At 37.4% G+C, this 20624-nt stretch overlaps 1 protein-coding gene across 2 annotated transcripts in view; it reads left to right on the top strand.

Annotated features, from left to right (window-relative positions):
- The window catches only part of col14a1a (collagen, type XIV, alpha 1a), a 128796-nt gene that overhangs the window by 76882 nt on the left and 31290 nt on the right, over positions 1–20624 (top strand). For both annotated transcript variants that reach the window (XM_068735801.1, XM_068735800.1), the window contains 9 exons: positions 1295–1438; positions 1747–1911; positions 2077–2115; positions 2338–2476; positions 5305–5447; positions 6923–7032; positions 13965–14123; positions 16425–16502; positions 17329–17415. In XM_068735801.1, the coding sequence (XP_068591902.1) occupies positions 1295–1438; positions 1747–1911; positions 2077–2115; positions 2338–2476; positions 5305–5447; positions 6923–7032; positions 13965–14123; positions 16425–16502; positions 17329–17415 (1064 nt within the window). The remainder of the gene's footprint in view (positions 1–1294; positions 1439–1746; positions 1912–2076; positions 2116–2337; positions 2477–5304; positions 5448–6922; positions 7033–13964; positions 14124–16424; positions 16503–17328; positions 17416–20624) is intronic.

Below are 20624 nucleotides of genomic sequence, written 5' to 3'. Positions count from 1 at the left end.
CAACCAGGCCTGAATCTGGTTTCAGGAGCTTTTAGGTCACTCAAGTCATGTCATAATTATGGGCTTGAAACTATATTCCATTATTGTCGGGGGAAGAAAAATGAATACTTGTTTTTTTTAATTAGCAAGTACATTAAAATTGTAGCAAAGGTCACAAGCATTCACACCCATGCTCGAAATGGAGAAGAGGATTTATTTGAGACTGTTAATGAATACATCCGTGCTTTCAATAAATTCAATTTGCCTGGCATTTATTTCTTCCAAAATGTTGCACCAATGAAAAAATGAAGCTTCATATCACAAGATGGTGCTAATAGTGGGGTGGAGAGGTTGAAGCACCACAAAAAGAACCATACTAGTGGTTTTGCTTTGTTATTTTTACTATGAATGTGTATGTTGCACTACTGCTGTGTTGTTTAATGTTTTTATTGTGTTATTCCTTCAAGGCAGCCATTAGTTAACATTGACTGCACTACAACATGAGAGGAATCTAACTTGGAAATGGTTTGAGTTAATAATCACAAAAAAAAAAGCACATTGCAGCTTTTATTTTTCTCAGAGTTGTTATAGTTCAGTCAAAGACATTTACGTCAACGATTTGACCATTTGTAACAAATGTTTGTACAGTTTGGCAGAGAAAGGCTCTGCTGTTTGAGGGAGCTCTCAAAGAATCTGAGCAGCAACAATGATTCTGCTGAGAGTGCTAATCCTCCCTTAATAAACATACTTGAACATTAAATCTTAACAATACAATATAGTTAAATCAACAATACGAAATATCACATAAGGCAGAGGTCGAGGTGGTGGAGGGAAATGGAGCAGGCATACAGTTACATTTGACACAGTAACAGTGTCTCCAAAAAACCAAAAGTCTCAGGTTTTAACTCTGTGCTGTACACATGCAAGGATATGATTGGACATTATCAGCCCACAGCTGTGAATGAGCCAATGATTATGAAGTATATTAGAAACAGCTGATGCTAATCAGATTGTAGAAGTGTAGATTTAGTGCTTTGCTTGAATTAACACTGTGCTTAATTTGTGTAACGTAACAAAAATATTGTAAAAGGAAAAAAAAGCAGACAAAAAGGGGTACTGTGATTTATTATTATTCAGCTACAGAAATGAATGGACTTGGAAAGTAGAAATGAACACAACATCTCAAACACTTTAGCATGTTTCTAAAAGCAAAGGGCATAAACGTTAAATATAAATATAAATGTTTATATGGGCTAAAACGTGCAGAATTACTGGTATGTTTGTTAAATCAAGAGTTTCCTTTTGTCTTCATCAGGTCGGGCCATCAAACATGTGAAGGAGTCTATTTTCACTACAGAAGCCGGAGCTAGACGGGGCGTTCCTAAAGTCCTGGTTGTTCTCACTGATGGACGTTCCCAAGATGATGTCAACAAAGTATCCAAAGAGATGCAGATGGATGGTGGGTTATTTATAAATCAAACACAAATAAAATCATAGGTAGTTTGTTAAAGTTATGAAAAAAAATGACAATTGATGTTCAGTATGTGATTCATTGTTTGTTTGTAAGTACAGACAAGGTGGAGGACAAATTCACCTCTCAATTCTTGGATGCATTATGGACTGTATGTCTACTGTTGTAGGATATCAGACTCTTTAACCATTGGTTTGAAACCAATAACCCCAACAATGTATTAAATTACTCCACTTAATCCTTTCCTCTCACTTCAAATATTCTTAATGAATTATCTTGTTTAACTCCATTCTCAGGCTATATCATCTTTGCCATTGGCTTTGCGGACGCTGACTACGGGGAGCTGGTGAATATTGCCAGCAAGCCCAGTGATAGACATGTCTTCTTTGTGGATGATTTGGATGCTGTGAAGAAAATAGAAGAACAGCTCATTACTTTTGTCTGTGAGGCTGCCACTGCCAGTGAGTAACACCACCTTGTGTGTAAAACAGAGAGAGGGTAAGAGACCAGGAGGGAAAATAATTCAGAAAAGTCACAGTCCTTGTTGGTGGAGAAACATCGAGAGAATGACTGCGGAAAAAAAGAAAATTGAAAATATTAAGGATGAACTCTTTTCTGTCTTTCAGCTTGTCCATCTGTTTTGATGAGTGGTAACACAATGGCAGGTAAGGAAAAATACATAATATACTGTACAATCGTCACGCAGGTCCAATTAGTTTGTCAAATCTTTAAAAAAAGCTAATTATGATGATGGTAATAACATGATGTTGGTGCACGCTGTGGTCGGGGTAATGATTGTAATTAAAGTGATCACACAGAGGAGGAGGAGGACGAGGAGGAGGAGGATAATGATAAGGATTATGGTAATGACAAATTGTCTGTTGCAGGTTTCCGTATGATGGAGAAATTTGGCCTAGTAGAGAAGGAGTACAGCACCATACCTGGAGTTTCTCTGGAGCCGGGTTCATTCAACAGCTTCCCCTGTTACAGATTACACCGTGACGCCCTGGTGTCACAGCCCACCAAGTGAGTATCTTCACTCTAAGGGGGAGAAATCACGGGTTACAGTACATATTAAACTGTTTGCAAAAGCACTGCTTGGATTGTTTTTTAGAAATTCTGTTTCAGTTGACAAGCAAAATAATTGTGCATCATAGCTGTCATCTGATAATGAGATGGGTTTGCCCAGGTTACTATGCTTGAATACACCTCCATTCTTTCGCCTCCTACTCTTCATAGTATGTTCTGTTATAGCTGAACACAAAATGTAATTGGGGTGTGATTCACAAGATGCATCACAATAACAATAACTTATATTGATTCTTTGGACAACGTTACGATATTTGCTGATATCACAAAGTCTACCACGAAGCAATTTTGATTTGATTCTTTTCCGGGGCCTTGCCTGTGAACGATATGGGATGATATCATATGCTCATTTAACACAATCAGTTACATTTATATCAACTCACAAAAAGCAACCAAAATATTAATATAATAATTGTATTATTGGGCCTGTAGGAAGAAGGTGCACTTGGATGGAAACGGTAACCCAGACGTGCCATGGGAATTACAAAAAAAAATGCATATCTGAAAGATGATGATATGTATTGATGTTTTCACTTTGTATTATTGATTATTGAATCGATTTGTTGATCCAGATCAATGTATCGTTACACCTATACAATTTGGATGTTCTCATTGATGTATTTTTTTTTTTTCTCTACTCACAAACTCATAAATGCATCTTGTTAACCAAGGATAACAGTAATCTCAAAGCAGCTAAGAAACATGGTGACAGTTTGTTCAAGCGCCATTGAGATCAAGATGACTTTCGCAAGAGACACCCACGAACAAATAACAAACACGCAAGGTTATAAATAAGATGATTCAGTCTCACAAAAGAATCATCACGACACACAGACACATTCATGGATAATTCAAAAATATAAGCAAAAATATCTGCATGTTAAATCCATTTGACTCCTATTTAACCTAACGTTTCCTATGCATTTCATAGAGTCATTTTGATCCTACTTCACTGTTTATCCATCTTCAGTATGTTTGCTTGCTAAGTGACCCTCCCTTCTTGCCCTGGACATTGGGAGTGGTGATTGTCAGTGGGACACAAACACCAGAGGACTTTGAATTATCAGCCAGAAGTAGACACAGAGTCCTAGAACTATGCAACAGTCCTGCCAATGAAAATGACTTTGTTTGGATTATCTTTTAGAACACAGAGGTTCAGGTCCCACTCATAGCACCTGGGCTGTATTATACTGGCTAGTAATTGTCACCAATACTAACAACCACAAAAGCTGATCTTGAAGATTGTAGGATTTGAGCCTGTTATTCTCAGTGATAAAATGTTATTAAAGCCAAACTGTATTTACATATGTGGTAGCCATACTCTAAATGACAGATATATTGGATGAATTCATGTAAACACACGTGGGTGCCCAAACATTTCCCCAAATTTACAGAGAGTGCAGTTTTTAGAAAACATCATGGAATTTTCGTAATAAAAAGAAATGTACTAAAAGCTCAAAGCAGAGGCAGATTGTTACAGTAACATATTATTAAATAGGCAGTTACTACTAATCCCTGCAATTCCTACTGCTAGGCAACACAAAAAGAAAATTGGCAATTTCAGATCATTCTCTTTAAAAGCCTCAAAACTCAATTATAGAATGTTTTTCCAACATTATCACACCCTGCAAAAACTGCATCACTGGTGTCAAAATTGTCATAGCATTTCACCAGGTACTGTATGGCTCTAGTCTACATTATACACACAAAGCAAAACACATAGATTAGTACACTAATTTACATTTACTGCACATAATGCCCACGTAATGCCTTGTAGTTTCCCATGGAACCAACTTTTTGTATGTGTGTCCTGACGAGAGCAACAGAGAAACCACCCCACAAATAAACTCAGGCTATGATTGATGGTCTGCTATCCACATAAGAAAATACATTGCAGATCCTACTGTATATCTCTTTGAATTCTATATAATTTTCATTGCTCATACAGGACACTTTTAAGACCTATTATAGCGTGTTGTCTGATTAGACCCTGCCCAAACGATAAGTATCAATAAAAGATTAAAGATGCTACGGTAATCTCCTTGGGCATTTAAATGGGTTTTAAATCACAGATTTAGACTATGGCCACAAGTAATTAAGAGGCTTCACAGCATTAAGAGCTGATACAAATTACTGAAAACGTCAATGAGATGCTTGCAGGTGCAGGTTAGAGGTGTTAATGTTTACCTAGCACTTATACCACATGGGACATATTCAAGTATAAAACCCATACGTATAAAGGGATCATTCAATGGCTTCAAATATGCTCCCGTAAAGTCTTTCTCTCTCTGATGTTGTCATTTTAAAGCCTTTTTCTTGTTTTTTACTGTCAACTAGCTTTAACTTTAGCTTCCTGCTCTATGATTGTTCAGTTTGTGAAAAGTGACATTGGAGAGCTCTCTGAAAAGTTAAAACAGAGACAATTTTAACCTGAAGTGCTCGAAGGCAGCGGCACAAAAATGGATCGGCTCTGAGATCAAAAAGAGGCTGGCTCTCGAAGACAGTCTAAAGCAGCCAAAAGCATTCACAAGACCTGAAGAGAGTCAATGGCACTTTGAAAAAGACATAACGGATACATGCCTTTGGGGCATAGCTATGCTCACTATCTGTGTGTGTGTGTGTGTGTGTGTGTGTGTGTGTGTGTGTGTGTGTGTGTGTGTGTGTGTGTGTGTCTGTGTGTGTGTGTGTGTGTGTGTGTGTGTGTGTGTGTGTGTGTGTGTGTGTGTGTGTGTGTGTGTTTGCCTGTTCGCTAATGTGTGTACCAGGTATCTTCATCCTGAAGGTTTACCCTCTGATTACACCATTTCTATGATGCTCCGCCTACTTCCTGAGACCCCGCAGGAGCCTTTTGCATTGTGGGAAATCCTCGACAGGGACAACGAGCCATTGGTCGGACTAATCCTGGACAGTAAGTTTCAATCACTTGTGTTGTTGCTCATCTTTTCTTTGTCTTTCCTGCATCATAACATCTCACAGTTTGACAAACTCAAACAGCAGATGCGTGCTGAAGCTCCTGCAGTCCCAATGCCTCCAAATAATGTGAGAGAGAGAGTTTAATGCAGCAGATTTTAGAAGTAGGCCTGGAGCAAAATCACTACTTTTTTGATCCAATATAATGTACCTTTAAATGCGCAACGTTTTCGTCTTACCTTTGTGTCTTCAATCATTAATGAGAGCACTTCTGTTTGTGGAAGGCCTCTCTTACTTACACTGTCCTGAATGGAACACACCATTAGTCTGGGAAAGCACCATGACCTCAAACTTAGAGGTGCTGATTCTTGTGTGCTTTGATCCGGCTGTGATAAGCGAAGTTCCAGAAATACTGCTTACTGTATGAAACACACCCCAGGCGTCAAACTTTAGAGTCGTTTGGGACACTGACTTGGAGGAGACCCAGGGCAGACCCCTCACCTGCTGTGGAGATTATATTACCAGCTGGAATGGATGATCTTGGGAGTAGCTGGAGGAAGTTACAGGGGAAAAGTCATTTTGTTTTGCTCTACTTTCCTTGTTGACCCCGATACAGCTATGCGGCAAGAAAAGGATGAACAAATTGAATTGTAAATTTAGTTATATAGTATATTTGGCTGTTCAGAAGAATCCTGAACTTGTGAATAAGTGTTTCATGGGCTGAAATTTAGGACAAAAGCAAGAAACAGGTCAATAATGGCATCACACACAAGACCGTTAACGGTAAATTGGTCCAGAGGTTTGAGATAAGCTTACAGTATTTTAACTAAAGTTGTACCACCATTATATGTACTGTTTGTGCATTGTCACAGATTATACAGCAACAAAGTAATCAGTATGCTTACCTGATAATCTCTATGTAGGGATCCAATGAGACAGAAGCAAAAATATAGTGACAATCTCAAAGCTTAGTTGAGATTGACATGCTAGAAACTCATAGTTCTCATTGCCACTAATATAACATATATTACTAGAATAATGGGGATGATGTTATAGTCTTGCCGTAAAAAAAAAGAAGAAAAAACTTGTCCATCAGGAACTTGACACAAAATTATATAACAGGGTTTTGCAAATCAAAGATGACAGGGATTTCATGCCTATATCACAATGAAATAGAATTATTTAATTTATTAGTCAAAATGACATCTTATGAAGGTTGAATTTTTGCATTGGTAAAATTAAAATACATTACAACAGACATATGGCAGAGAAGCACAAAGATCAAGTTGTTTGTTGCTAATATTGTCCAGCCTATGTACTTCACTGTTGTAATAAACCATATCTTTATTGGAGTCTAATAGCCCGGAGACAGAGACAATAGTGTATCCAAAAAAAAAAGTTTTGACTTGATGTGAACATCAACCTTTTCTATCCTCTCATCACCTATCACCTTCTCCGTCTGTCCCCCCACAGACTCTGGAAAGACTTTGACGTTCTTCAACTATGACTACAAAGGAGACTTCCAGACCGTAACTTTTCAAGGAACTGAAATCAAAAAAATCTTCCATGGCAGCTTCCACAAGGTTAGTCTTCAATATATGTGTGCTAAAAATTACTTGAATGGTAAAACAGATTAATATTTGTTGAGAAATTCATATGGGGGAAAAAATAAGTTTGTTGGTTCTGGTGTTATGCAAATGTGTTTGCTTTTGTATCAGGTTTTGTATCAGGTATCAGGAACTTGAACCTGAACTACTCCAATCATTTGAACTGATTAAAGAAATCGGTGTTATCCTACTCTTGTCCCAGAGTGGCTGCCTGTGCCAATTTGCATTGCATATAGGACTCAAAATGACAAACCGTCCTCACAATATTTAAATGGTAGTTTTTCACACAAATGTTGAGCAGGAAGCTTTCTGAAAAGAGAAAGAGACACAAATAAGGAAGATTGACTGTATTTTGATGTTTTTGAAGTGGTTTAGCCTGTTGGGTGGTTTTCCAGTGGCTCTCGATCTGGACTTTTTTCTCTTGATCTTTCAACACCACTGTGATGAGTGTGTGTGCAAATGATGATAGCCCTCCTCCCTTTTCTGTCTCTACTTGCGTTCCACTGCTTTTTCCACGACCATTTTTTTTAACTAGTGGAGTGTGATTAAAACTGCAGATTTCATCACCTTATAAGAAGTTATAGTGGACATTTGTCATTACATTTGTTTATTTATGAATAAAAAAAAGAAAAACAAAAATCCGTAGATAATGATCCAATAGCTCTTTTGCCAAATATGTAATCAATGCTACATAAATTCCATAAATGTAATACCTCCAACAAAATACACAAGGTTTTGATCGCTATAGAAGTTACTGCATCTACAGCCAAACTGTACAGACATCATTAGAAAAGGCAACAATCAGTGGCAGGTGTGGTGGTTAGTTTCCATGATTTTCACTGTTTTTACTTTTCCCTGATGACCTCGGACTCGACCACCAGAGAAGGTATTAGTTTGTCCTCCCAACTGATTCTCTGACAAAGACATTTCATATTTTCCTCAATCACTGGGATTTTATCCAATTATATGTATGTACATTTTATTGTGTCAAACTAGTCGAATTGAATAGAAAAGGCAAATTCTATGACATTCACTCAATATAAGACAATTTTCAGCTCACTTGAGATGAGAAAGTGTTCTGTGAAAAAATAAATGATGGAATAAATAGGGATGCAAATGCCTCAACTGAATAAATAATGACATTGGTTTGGCCTCAGCAACACTTTGGCATGAAATATCAACATTAGCTGGATCAAAACAATAATAACAATTTAACACGCTGAATAATAATCATCATTGTTATTTTGTCTTAGCGGACATGTACTTTGAATTAACCGCATTGTTCAGGAGGTGTATTTACTTTAGCAGGGATGATGGAAATGGATATTGGCATGTATTTGAATCACATTTGAATAACGTGTGTTTAACCTAACAAATCAATGGAAAAATAACAAGAAAATGAATTGGGTCCAGGCAAAGTCTTTAAAGACAATATTTTTCTTGCTGTAGAGCTGCTGTTGTCTACTTTATTTCCTGGAACTTTTACCGAAAAAACAAATCAACACCAGCCCACCAACTCTCTGTCTTTCTTTATCTCAATTCACAAAATGTCAGGGAGTAGCTGTACATTATTCTCTGTCCCTTTTTGTCTTTCATTTCATTGTTTTCTGTCATTCCGCCTGGGAACATGACAATGTTGAGAGAGGGAACATATGCAGAAGACTGCCTGGCCAGAGGATTCGTCTCCGCCTAGACAGAATGACAAGTGAATAAGAGGAGCGTCTGTGTGCGTGTGCATGTTTGTGTGTCAGTTATAAATATATTACTATATGAAGACACCTAGTGTGAAAGCAGTAATACCCAGCAGGATCTGCCCCCACTCAGCAAAGCACATAGACACACAAACCGAGAGAAACACAGAAAACACAAACAGGTGAAAGAGAGAGAAAAAAGAGAGGAAGAAATTGGTATGACAGTGCACTTGTGACACAAAGAGGAATACAGAGACAAACAGAGAGACATTTAGACATAGAAAAAATAAGTGAAAGTGGTCTTCAGTATAACTCACATATTGCTTGGAGACATTATACTCAACAAGTGTATAAACACCATTTATCTATCTCCCTAAATGATTAAATGGCTCACATAAAAAATATTAGAGAGCACTTAAAGCTGTCCTTGTGCGCTGTAAAAAAATTTACACCCAGGACATTTGCACCAGTGCTTCTTGAGCTTTAACCAGCTCCTGTCTCTAACCTAAAATAGCATTTGGAACTTCTTTTATGATGTAACATTGATAATTGTATTGATCAGCTTAAGTTTTGTTAAAATCACAACTTAAACAGATTCCAGTACTTCTTCTTTCTAATCACCATCATGACATACAATTGTATTAATACTGTATATATTTATAACATATAACATAGAACATTGATTTAACTTTTATTTTGTTTTGTTTTTTTATTTGGGATAACATGCACACCAAAAGAAAACCCTTAAATGATTATGATTCATTGATGTTGATAATTTAAAGTTTCTAATTAGCCTAAAGTGAATATTTTTGGATTAAATTAAACCTGCGTGCCAGGAGAAAAAAACACGGGGAGAGGGTAGGGGGGAGGGAGATGGAGGATGGAGGTGGGGATGGAGGAGGGGTGGAAAGGTGAAGGGGGGAGGAAGATGGACCTACTGATTTCCAGCCTCAGCTGAAGTCAGCGAGTAACGCAACACGGATGACGCGATTAACGCGACGAGAATAATTGTGAACACACCATCACAGGACTAACAGTCCTCGCAGTCCTCACAGTGCTCACAGTCCTCACAGGACTCACAGGACTCACAGGTCAAACAGGTCTAACAGGTCTAACAGGTCTAACAGGACTAACAGGACTAACAGACCTCACAGTCCTCACTGGGCTAACAGTCCTCACAGTCCTCACAGGACTAACAGGAATAACAGTCCTCACAGGTCTAACAGGTCTAACAGGTCTAACAGGACCAACAGTCCTCACAATCCTCACAGGGCTAACATTCCTCACAGTCATCACAGGACTAACACTCCTACTTTTATATATAACTATAGAGCTAACCATATTTCTATTGTGACAGAAAAAAAACATATGACAGCTGCCAAGTTAGTGATTAAATACTGTCAAATCTCCAGCCGGGATGAAACATTTGTTTATATTTCTTCCTTTTTCGCACTTAACAAAACATCTGTGCTTAAAGGGACAGTGTGAAGGATTTGTTGGCATCGAGGAGTGTGGTTGCGGATTGCAACCAATTGAATACCACTTGCTCCTCCCTCTCCAAGCTGCGGTAACGTGAGCTGAGTGTAAAACTGTGGTAATGGCACAAAAAGCTATCTTTGTTTAAAAGTTAAAAGAGCAGTTTGTGTATTATTAGTTATACAGTTTTATCCATTGAACTGAAAGCAGCATTTGAGGGTTAATTTTGCAAAAATTGCTGACCAGAGAGGACAGGAAATGAGAAAACTCTCTGCCTGTGTGTGTGCAATATGAGTAAGTGCATGTATAGTACGTTATTGTGTGGATATAAATGTTTTATTAAATCATATAGTACATGCTCAAAAAAATCATACAAGCTTTACAGGCAGCCATTCACATACAAAAAGCCCACTGGATGCACTCTCAAACACACTCTTTCAAGCATGCATAATGCGCATGCACATTTTTAAGTGCAGGTCAATGACTGCTGAGTCAGCAGAAATACTGATAGCCTCATCTACTTCAGCCTACATTATCTCTAACAGCATGTTTAAAAACTGCCATAACAATTTAGGTGTGTGTGTGTGTGTGTGTGTGTGTGTGTGTGTGTGTGTGTGTGTTTGTCTGTGCGCCAATTTTCCAATTCCATCATTATATCAGAGACACTTCTTCACTTTATGTTTAAAAGTTACCATGAGGTGAGATAAAGTGAATGTGCTGATTCTAGATCAAATTTTTTAATCTTTCACTCCTTCCACTCTTGCTCTTTTCTTATTCCCTCACCTCTTCTTTCATATTTCAATGCAAGGATGGTGAAAAACTTTACTTTATAAAGTTTGATCTTTCATCTCTAGAAATCTGCCATAAAATTGTTATTTTCATTTTCTTATGACACAAAGTAATTTTATATTGAGCGATAAAAATGCCCAGACCGTAAAATGATTTAAGTTGTCTGAAATTTTGCATTTTGATATTCATATTCAGAAAACATGATGTTATAGCTTAGCATTTAGTTGTGTTTTTTTTGCTATCAAAGTGCAAAAGAGTTGTTATTCAATATCCAAGATTATTACAAAGTCATATGTGCAACATGACAAAGATAATGTCGCTCTGTCAGTGGTTCAGAAAATAAGTAATTTGTCTGAAAAATGATAAAGAAAAAGAAGTCTGATAAGGAAAAAAATAAAACATCAGCTGACAGAGAGCCACAAACAAATAAGGTGCTTTATATTAAAAAAAAAGATACTGTTGATGTGTAAGTCAGCAGCAGCATTATAAAATATTAGACTCTGTATGTCTGAGAGGCTAATTTGTCTTGTGTTGGCAGCACTATTACCTGTGGATGGTTCCTTTCCAGCCAGCCATATGACCTGCCAGGAGCAGCACAGAGTGAAATACTTTATGCTACTGATATTTTTTTATACTTTGTCCTCGTCTTTTTGTGGCCTTTTTTTGTTTGTTTTGTTAGGCTTAACAGGAAGTCAGATATACAGGGAGATGAAGCTAAGCTGTTAACAAGTTAAAGGAGCAGTCTGTGGATAGTTAGTTATGGAGTTTTATACATAGTGAAAGCAGTGTTTTAGGGTTGTTTGTTCAAATGTTGCTGACTAGAGAGGACAGAAAATGAGAAAACAGACATAAAGTTTGTTGTGAACTCTGGCCCATAAAACTTAACCCAAGTTTCAAGTTTGAGGTTTGTCTGCTATCAGCCTCAGGGTTATCCAATGAGTCTCAGATGAACAAAAACAACAACAAAACATGTTTATGATGTTTAAATTAGATTTAATTTGACATTTGATGGCGCAAACGTCAGAAGCCCATTTAAAAATGTAATGTAATTATACACTAATTATTCACTACATACTGCCCTCAGATGAGTGGACTACTTGACCAATTTAAATAAGTGGTCAAATTCGAATTTACCTGAGAGACAAATGTATGGAGGGTTGTGACGCTCTCCTGGTTTGCTTAACATGTAAAGCTTAATCCACCTGTACTTACAATTGTATTACCATGGGTTTAGAACATAGCTTTTACAACAATAGAGTCCTATGGTGTTTACTGTGGACTGTAACTCAAGTCTCCACATGTAGATTTCCATAATGTACAGACAGGTTATAACTGGAAAAACTTTCCCAAATTCAAAATACAGAGGCTGCTTGTATCATATTCACAACCTGTAAAAGTCTATATATGTAAAAAAAAAAAAATACAAAAAAATGGTAGAATAATATTTTATGTTTTTCTATAAATCTATAAATTCTATAAATTTGACTGTCCAGATAATTTTTAAAAAGGAATACATTTGACTTGCATTTGCTGAAAGCAGTTATTTATAATGTTAGCCATTAGAGTATTAGGCAGAGTATGCTCACTTGTGAGAATATAGTCCCCCAAAAAACAGTTTCTTGAAGGACACAGCATATTTTCTCATGCTTGCTGCAGTTTGCTGGCTTTTTCAGATTTCATATAGCTCAAGTGTGAGGACAGAGGAATAGTTCAATAGTCAATTTTCAACAATAAACTTCCTCCAGACTGAAAATAAGTCTGAGTCACTGCTGGAGTAAATGGAGGAACCAGATAGCCTGAAGGAGAGGGACTGCCATCTTTAACACACACACACACACACACACACACACACACACACACACACACACACACACACACACACACACACACAAACACTGAAACATATACACGTTTATATACCAATGCCCCAGACCTTTACTCCAACCACTAAATGCCACAAAATACTGGCAGAATTCCTGTACCTTAGAGGATTTTCATAATCTTTTATATCACACAAGTACAACACACACTTACACACACTTACACACACACACACACACACACACACACACACACACACACACACACACACACACACACACACACACATCATGTCTTGTGAAGTGTGAAAAATGGAGGATGACAACAGAAACTCATTATAAAGCAGCCGTCCAAGGAATTGGCCCTGACACTTGAATATGAACTTTGTCTAACTTCACATTAGCTGCACCTTGTTACTGTGTGTGAACGTGTTGAGAGGTGTATGTGCTGCACTCATGCTTTCATGTTCCTATAACATACAGTACATGCATATTTTTGATGAGGATGGGAAAGACTGATAGAAAACCTCCCATAATGTTGAAACACGCAGGTGCTAATAGTCTGTTTTATTACTATCCATCACCAGAATGCTGCTCCCTCTTTGCTCATTAACCATGTGACCGGTTGAATTTCACAGTTCGTGGCTCTGGCAGTGGTTTCCTCTAAGAAGGCAGTTTGAGCTCACAGGCACTCTGACTGGATGGGCCAATATACTGTATGTGTTTAGATGCTTTTAACCTGCATTTACAAAAATTCCACTCAAACAAAGGAACCCATTTCATTGTTATTAGTCAGTAATTAGGTGGCCTATTGTTGTTGGTGCACATAAACAGAGGTGATCACAGATACAAGACCTGTGAAAATGCTTCACTTAAAATGATGAAAGAACTCTGTTTTATTGACTCTATCTATTCAGTTGTTAGTTCTGGTGCTTATTTAAGGCAATAATGATAGATAATAGAGACTAATTAAAGATTGACTATTGGGATAAAATACTTGCTGAAATAATACAAACAGTCCATCTGTATCTCTTTAAACTATTGATGTTTTACCATAATCTCAAGATATTTGGGTCAAAACAAAAAGTAGATACTTCTATCTTATGCACCTTATTCTCTCTCTTCCATACAGCTCCATGTAACCATCAGCAAGACGTCTGTGAAGGTGGTGTTAGATTGTTCTGTGGTTGGGGAGAAATCCGTCAATGCTGCTGGTAACATCACCACAGATGGAGTTGAGATCCTCGGAAGGATGGTTCAGTCCAGAGGCAGACGGGACAACTCTGCTCCAGTCAGTATGAATTCTTGTCTGCATAATTGTTAAGCATGCTGAATAGAGGGTGATTGCATACCTGTATGTTAAGGGTTCCCACTGGTCATGGAAATTTGATAGGTGTACTCCACACTGGAAGTACAGTGCCTGTACACCCCCCATTTTGTTGCATTACAACCTCAAATAAAAAGTTGTACAAGGATTTGTATTTGTATTTAATGTAATGGACCTAAACAAAATAATCAAAATTGGTGAAGGGAAATGAAAAAACAATGCAATAAATAAAAAACTCTAAGGGGTGCGTGCATATGTTCATATGCTACAGTGTCACATGATCTAACGGAGAATTAAATCAGGTATTCCACATATATATGTGGGTGATGCCAAAATGTGTTTTCTTAATCTGTTCTCACATATTTATTGACAAAAAGGCTTGTTTACGCCATATCTCCCCCCCAGCAGGTAGATATGGTGTAAACCACAGTTAAAGAGAGAATAAATGATTCTGATTAAATCAAATCTGCCTGTTATAATTGCCCCGTGTGCATTGATTACGATGATCAGTCAGCAAGGTGGGTATGTCAACTGTTGTGGCCTATAAAATAATAATCATTATTATCACAAAACATTTTAGTGAGTCTCTCAGGGGGAGTTCATTTTATTTATTGCCAGTGGAAAATGTACAAAAGGTTTTACTTATACTTTTTTGGCACATGCACTCAAAAACTCCTTGGCACATGAAGGCAGGGAAGAAGGTGAGGTATCCTGGCCTTCTGGGAATACTAAGTACTGCTATTTGTACATTTACACTTCTTAGCTGCTCCAAAGAAATTCATCAGGTGGAAATGCTGTGTGAAGACGTTTTTATGAAGGAAAATACAAAATAATGTGACATTGTCTTTATTTATCTCCAAGTAATGGTAATTGATGGAAAAATATGCTGTATCTTTCATGTTTGGAAAGGTCTTAGCAGAAAGTAACTTTTTAGAAAATTAAACCAATATGGTTGCTTTATAGTGTCAGTTTATTCTATTTTACTGTCTGTACTTTCAGTTGTCCAGAAGTGAAGTCTTTAGTTGAAGAACTACTTTGTTTTAGGCTCCACAACAAGCAACATTTCTTATAATCTAATGACTCTTATTGGGAGTGTTGTGCCAGTTCATAATGACAGCTGAGCCGAAAGATTTTTAGCTGGAGAGTTGATTTAGAGGATTACAAAAGGGACAGTATATCAGCATGAATAAATTAAATCATATAATGACAATCGTGACTTTTTTCATTGTGAAATTTCAATCAGCATTTCTATGAATCTGGGTAAAAACCCTAAACTGATCACTGTAAGACTGTATCTTTTCGGTTCTCAACATTAGTTTCAGTTGGACTTCCCGACTCTTTTAAGTAAGTAATAGGAAGACTACATATAATCACCAGGATAAGGAATCAAAAACATTTTATTCAAATATCTTTTTATTCCCATATATTTTTAGATATGACATTTGACAGAGATGAGGTCGACTGGCTGTTTTTAAACTTGGGACATTTAAGTGCAGATAAGGCCAACGGGGGCCCTATCTGCACTTATATATTGAATATGAAACCTGACCAAACCAGGCTAAATGTCTCCACACAGAAGCCTTCTCTTAGATTATAATTGTGTAACTGAAACAACCACCCAGTTTTTCACTAGCCGACAGAATCTCATCCACGTTTGCAATCGTGTATGTATTTAACTTCCTAGATCACTACGTTTCACAGTCATTGAGTCCAAGTAGGAGTTTTCCATAGTTTTATCTGTGATGTATATGTGTGTAAGTTTGCTATAGATCCTTTGCTTGAGATTTGGGGAATGAATCATTGGGTTTCTGGATAATTAGACATGTAAATACAAGAAACTGCTCTATAATGAAATGAATGAAAACAGTATTTGTCAGCGGGCTGTTTCTTCAGTCGTGATGATAAACTTTGAATTAGACACAAGTCCATAATCTAATTCATAGCCTGCTCTATAGTTTAAGACTAGTGGAGCCTCCCTAACATTCATTTTGTTTGTTGAAGCTATCAGCCAGACTTCACGTATCTCCCAGCACTTTTCAGCTGGTCATTAGAGAAGCCAATCTGTCTCTGTTCTTTTTTCTTATCGACACAGAAACACCCCAAAACCCAATTATTACAAAATACCATGGCTAATATTCCATTTGTAATGTTGCCTCTGTCTTACTTTGGCATTTTGTAATGTAACTGATAATATTATGTTTGCAGTATTAATAGAATTGGTTTGCGTTTGTGTAAGTGCACCAATGGTTGTGTGTGTGTTTACAGTTCCAGCTCCAGATGTTTGACATCATCTGCAGCACATCCTGGGCCAGCAGAGATAAGTGTTGCGAGCTGCCGGCATTGGTAAGAAACTTAACACATGCATGTACTCTCTCACACATAAATGCTCAGACACTTTAATACATGGTTTTACTGCCTCTCCTCTCTAAGGGGGCAGTAGGTTAGGGCTCTTGATATTACAGCCTTAGATGATTGGAGTGATAATTCTGGTTACGATCAAATTGCTTTATGATGAAACTAGAATTAAAGCCAAATTACTTGTAATCTCTATGAATGGCTATTAGCTCCGGCAATGAAATGCCGCCACTAATGGTGCCTGTGGTCAGGTGTGTAATTTAATTTATGTGATAGAAATGCACCTAGTGACCAATGTTGTCTTTCTCGCACATATATAGATATAAAATACACACACATATATAATAGCACAAATTATCAATGAACACCCCAGGCATAAAACATACCCACACAACATACAGTCACCACTAGTCATCACTTAATTAGATATCTCTCTGATGGAATCCATTAAAGCAATATTTATTCAGAAACATTTTGATTCAATGTTGTGGTAATTGCTGTAGTTTGTGGTGGTACTGGATTGCATTACTGACTTTCAAGTTTTTTGCGGGCCCAGTATATTAGAAACACCGCCAGTATAAAACAATCCCATAAACTCTGTCTCATTATTTCAACATGTGCAGTTTCCTAAAGTGTCGTTTTTTATCAAATATATTATCATTAGTCAAGGGAACCAAGCAAACCTTGATTTGTTTTTGTACTACAAGTACAAGCACCTCAGACAGTTAGGAAGTCAAAAAACCTGATCCTGAGACAAGCTGGTGAACACAAACCAAGTGCATCGTACACTCAATGTATTAATGTGTGTTTTCAGAGAGTTGAGGAGCAGTGCACCTCCATGCCTCATGCCTGTACCTGCTCCCAGGACAGCAAAGGACCTCCAGGACCTTCCGGACCCCCTGTAAGTGCCCATTCATTCTTTTATTCTGTCATTTATTGTTTCGTTCAGTGTCTGAATTTACTTATTCAGACACTTTTTTCAATTTAGTATAATGACCATCTTATTTTACTCACATTTCTGTATTTTATGCTGTGGAAGTACTCTATCTCTTTTATATATTACTCTTTTATATGTTATTCATTATATAGATACCTAAATGCATTAAATAACACATTTTCTCATTCAGAGAATGAGTGTATCAGTTATTCACTTTAGTGACTCTCATGAAAAAGATTGTATTTATTCCAGAAGTGGTTGTACAGTCAATAGTGGACACTGTAGGTAAATTTCTGAGTCAAACAGCCACTCTGACAGCTAAGTAAAAAAGTTATTTTCTTGTTGTTAAATTCACAATTGAATGTGACGAAAATAAATCGGTGTAATCCAGCTCAGTTCAATCTTCTTCCCTCAAGGGGCAATTTGGTGTAGGCTGCTCTGCAAATATAGTGTACACAATGTATGTGTTATCCATACACATTAAGTCTCTTGCCCACTGATTTCTTAATGTATTTTAATAAAAAAACGGTGAAATGTAAAATTACAAATCTTTAGGCGTTTTCATTGGAGTTGCAGTATGTTAGAGAGAGAAGGGATGAGCTTGGGGAGAAGCTTTATTCCTCTCACGCAGTAGCAGGTAAAACCTGATAGAGGCTGAGAGATGAGAGCAAGTAAATGAGCTCATTTACAGCCTGAGACTTTTGTCTATATTCTCCTTTTCTTTCTTTTTTTTTCTTTCTATCTTCCTCTCTGCATCTTCCATTCCTTCTCTCTTCTTTTCCCCCGTTTCTATATCTCTTTCGTTTTCTCACATTTTCTCTCTCTTTGTCTCTGTCTCCACCCTTGGGTAACAAAGGCGTGGGAGGGGTGTGGATCAACACCAGTATAGTTTGAGAAAGTAATTATATGGTGATTCCATTTATCACAGCCGATTACAATCGCCCCAGTTGTCATCCCTGTCCGACAAGCCACATCCACTTACTCTTATGTAGGGTTATGGCCACAGGCCACAGCCCTCCCTTTTCTACCTCTTTTCGTTTTTGTCTCTGTTCCTCGTTGATGTTTCACTGTCTTTATACCAGAAACATACAGTATATTACAAGCAATTATGTCAGCTAAGCCATGACAAAATTGAATCTCATCTCATCTGTAAACTTGTTAAACAGTATTTAAGACTTTAAAAAGTAAAGACTTTTCCCTCTTTTTTTTCTTCATATTTCTCAACTCCATGTATGCTGTGCACTGACTTGTGTCGCCTCAATATATTCTCTCCTTTTCTCTCTTTCACTCGCTGTCCAAACCAGATCAATAGCTGTTCTGTAAAGCTTTCATCTCTTTATTGTCTTTCTGTTTCTTCTTTTCTCTGTTTTCTCTTCTACCTTCACTTCATCCACACACCTGAGGCTCTTTTTTTCGTTCTCTTTTTTTATTATCACTATAAGCCTCTTTCTTTGTGTCTCTGTCTGTGTCTGTTTCTCTCGCTGGCATTGAATGGGCTTCTTGAATCACATTTTAACTGCAGCATATCGGCGGAGATGAACTTTATAATAGTGAAATCATAGGCACTTTTGTGCTAAAACTGCACTCTATAGTCAGTGGGGTATTCAGGTAGGATGAAAAGGCATTACCATTCCCCTTGTTAACACAATATGATGGTTGTTAACACAATAAATGTATTTTATTCCCTGTGGAACACAAGCCTCATACAGAGAGCAAAACTTTCAAAATCTTAACAGGCTGTGAAACAGAGACTTTTAGTATCATCATTTGTTTTTGTGCTGCTGAGACTTTGCTCACTCTGATGAACCAAGGAGTCTGAAGAAAGCCAAATAAATACCTGGATCCATTGGGTTACCTGATGCAATATTTAAACGCACATAATACTGCCATGAAAAGGCAACTGGATGGCGAATGAGCTGGAAAGCAAAGAATTGAAATCTGACCATAGAGATTATTTTAGCTAAAAACATTCCTATGATCTACACAGATCAGATGAGACTGTATTTTGGCAATCTGAATTATGGCTACAGCACTAATCTGCTCTAAATGTATTATTATCATCATCCAAAACAGTTTGTCCTTCCTGAGAGTAATTTTTGTGTTTGTGTTCACTGCCAGAGGCATGTCTTTTCCTGTCTTGCACAGCAGCAAACCTCTTCAGTTTTGTTAATCTTTGAGTCATGTTTGAAATGATATTGATTGCTCCAACTGGATTGCAATCTTTGCTGCCCGATTTGGCACAGACTCAGCTCAATACCGAACATCACTCAGCAATCAATCTGACATTAAGGAAAGCAAGACTCGCACTGCCTGCCATCTCCGTTTGTTAAGATTGAATTGTGCCCATGCTGTTCGAGAACCTAGTGTTGTTTAAAAGATGTAAATTTGTCTTTGGCATCAAATTGCTCATTTAAATGATAATAGCTGTGTATTTTTTTCTTTATCACCATTAAAGGCCCATGAAATTCCAAACACAATTAGTTGTATTGCTGCTGTTGGAAGCTAATTTCAGTTTTCTCTGCAGGTTTGCCCGACCTCAAACAAGTCACAGGCTCAGATTGTTTGCAAAAATGCATGAGAAACAACTTGCAGAGACAAATTGCAGAATTGACAATCATTTATTTTAAATATTTTCCCTTGTAACATGAATTAACAACAGCACAATCATTGCATTCGAATCAGAAGTACTGTTGTTCTATTCCTTACCTAATGTTTAATTGTGTCTCTTTGCTGCCAAAGGGAGAATTTAAAATATTTTTTAGCCTTTTTAAAGCCAACCTTATTTTAATTTTTAAATGCCATATGCAGTCTATAGAGGTATTGGTTACTGTCTTTCGTCCTCTCTATATTAACTGTTAAGCAATCCTTTTTCAGCACCGCTTCACGGTTGATGGATGCTGATGGGGAATAAGCTAATGACTGGTAAAGCAAACCATCAAACTTAAGTCAACAGTTTGGTGGGTTTTACCACATCTGTGTGTCTCCTCTCATATTCCTCGCCCTTCTTGTAAACATGCCTCCTGTCCCCCTCTAGCTAAATACTATAGGAACTACCTAGTCACCCCCTCATTCCCAGGGGAGGTCTATTTACGCAAACACAGGAAGAGGAAGTATCCCACATGAATCAATGATTAGCAGATGTGTGTTTGTCCCCAGATAAACCTTTTGGCTAT

Source organism: Cebidichthys violaceus, unplaced genomic scaffold (genome assembly GCF_023349555.1).
Source record: "Cebidichthys violaceus isolate CVI_PGR_0920_01 unplaced genomic scaffold, fCebVio1.0.p SCAF_7, whole genome shotgun sequence".
Taxonomy (NCBI): domain Eukaryota; kingdom Metazoa; phylum Chordata; class Actinopteri; order Perciformes; family Stichaeidae; genus Cebidichthys; species Cebidichthys violaceus.
The sequence above is the reverse complement of the archived record's forward strand: the minus strand, read 5'-3'. Positions and strand labels throughout refer to the sequence as shown.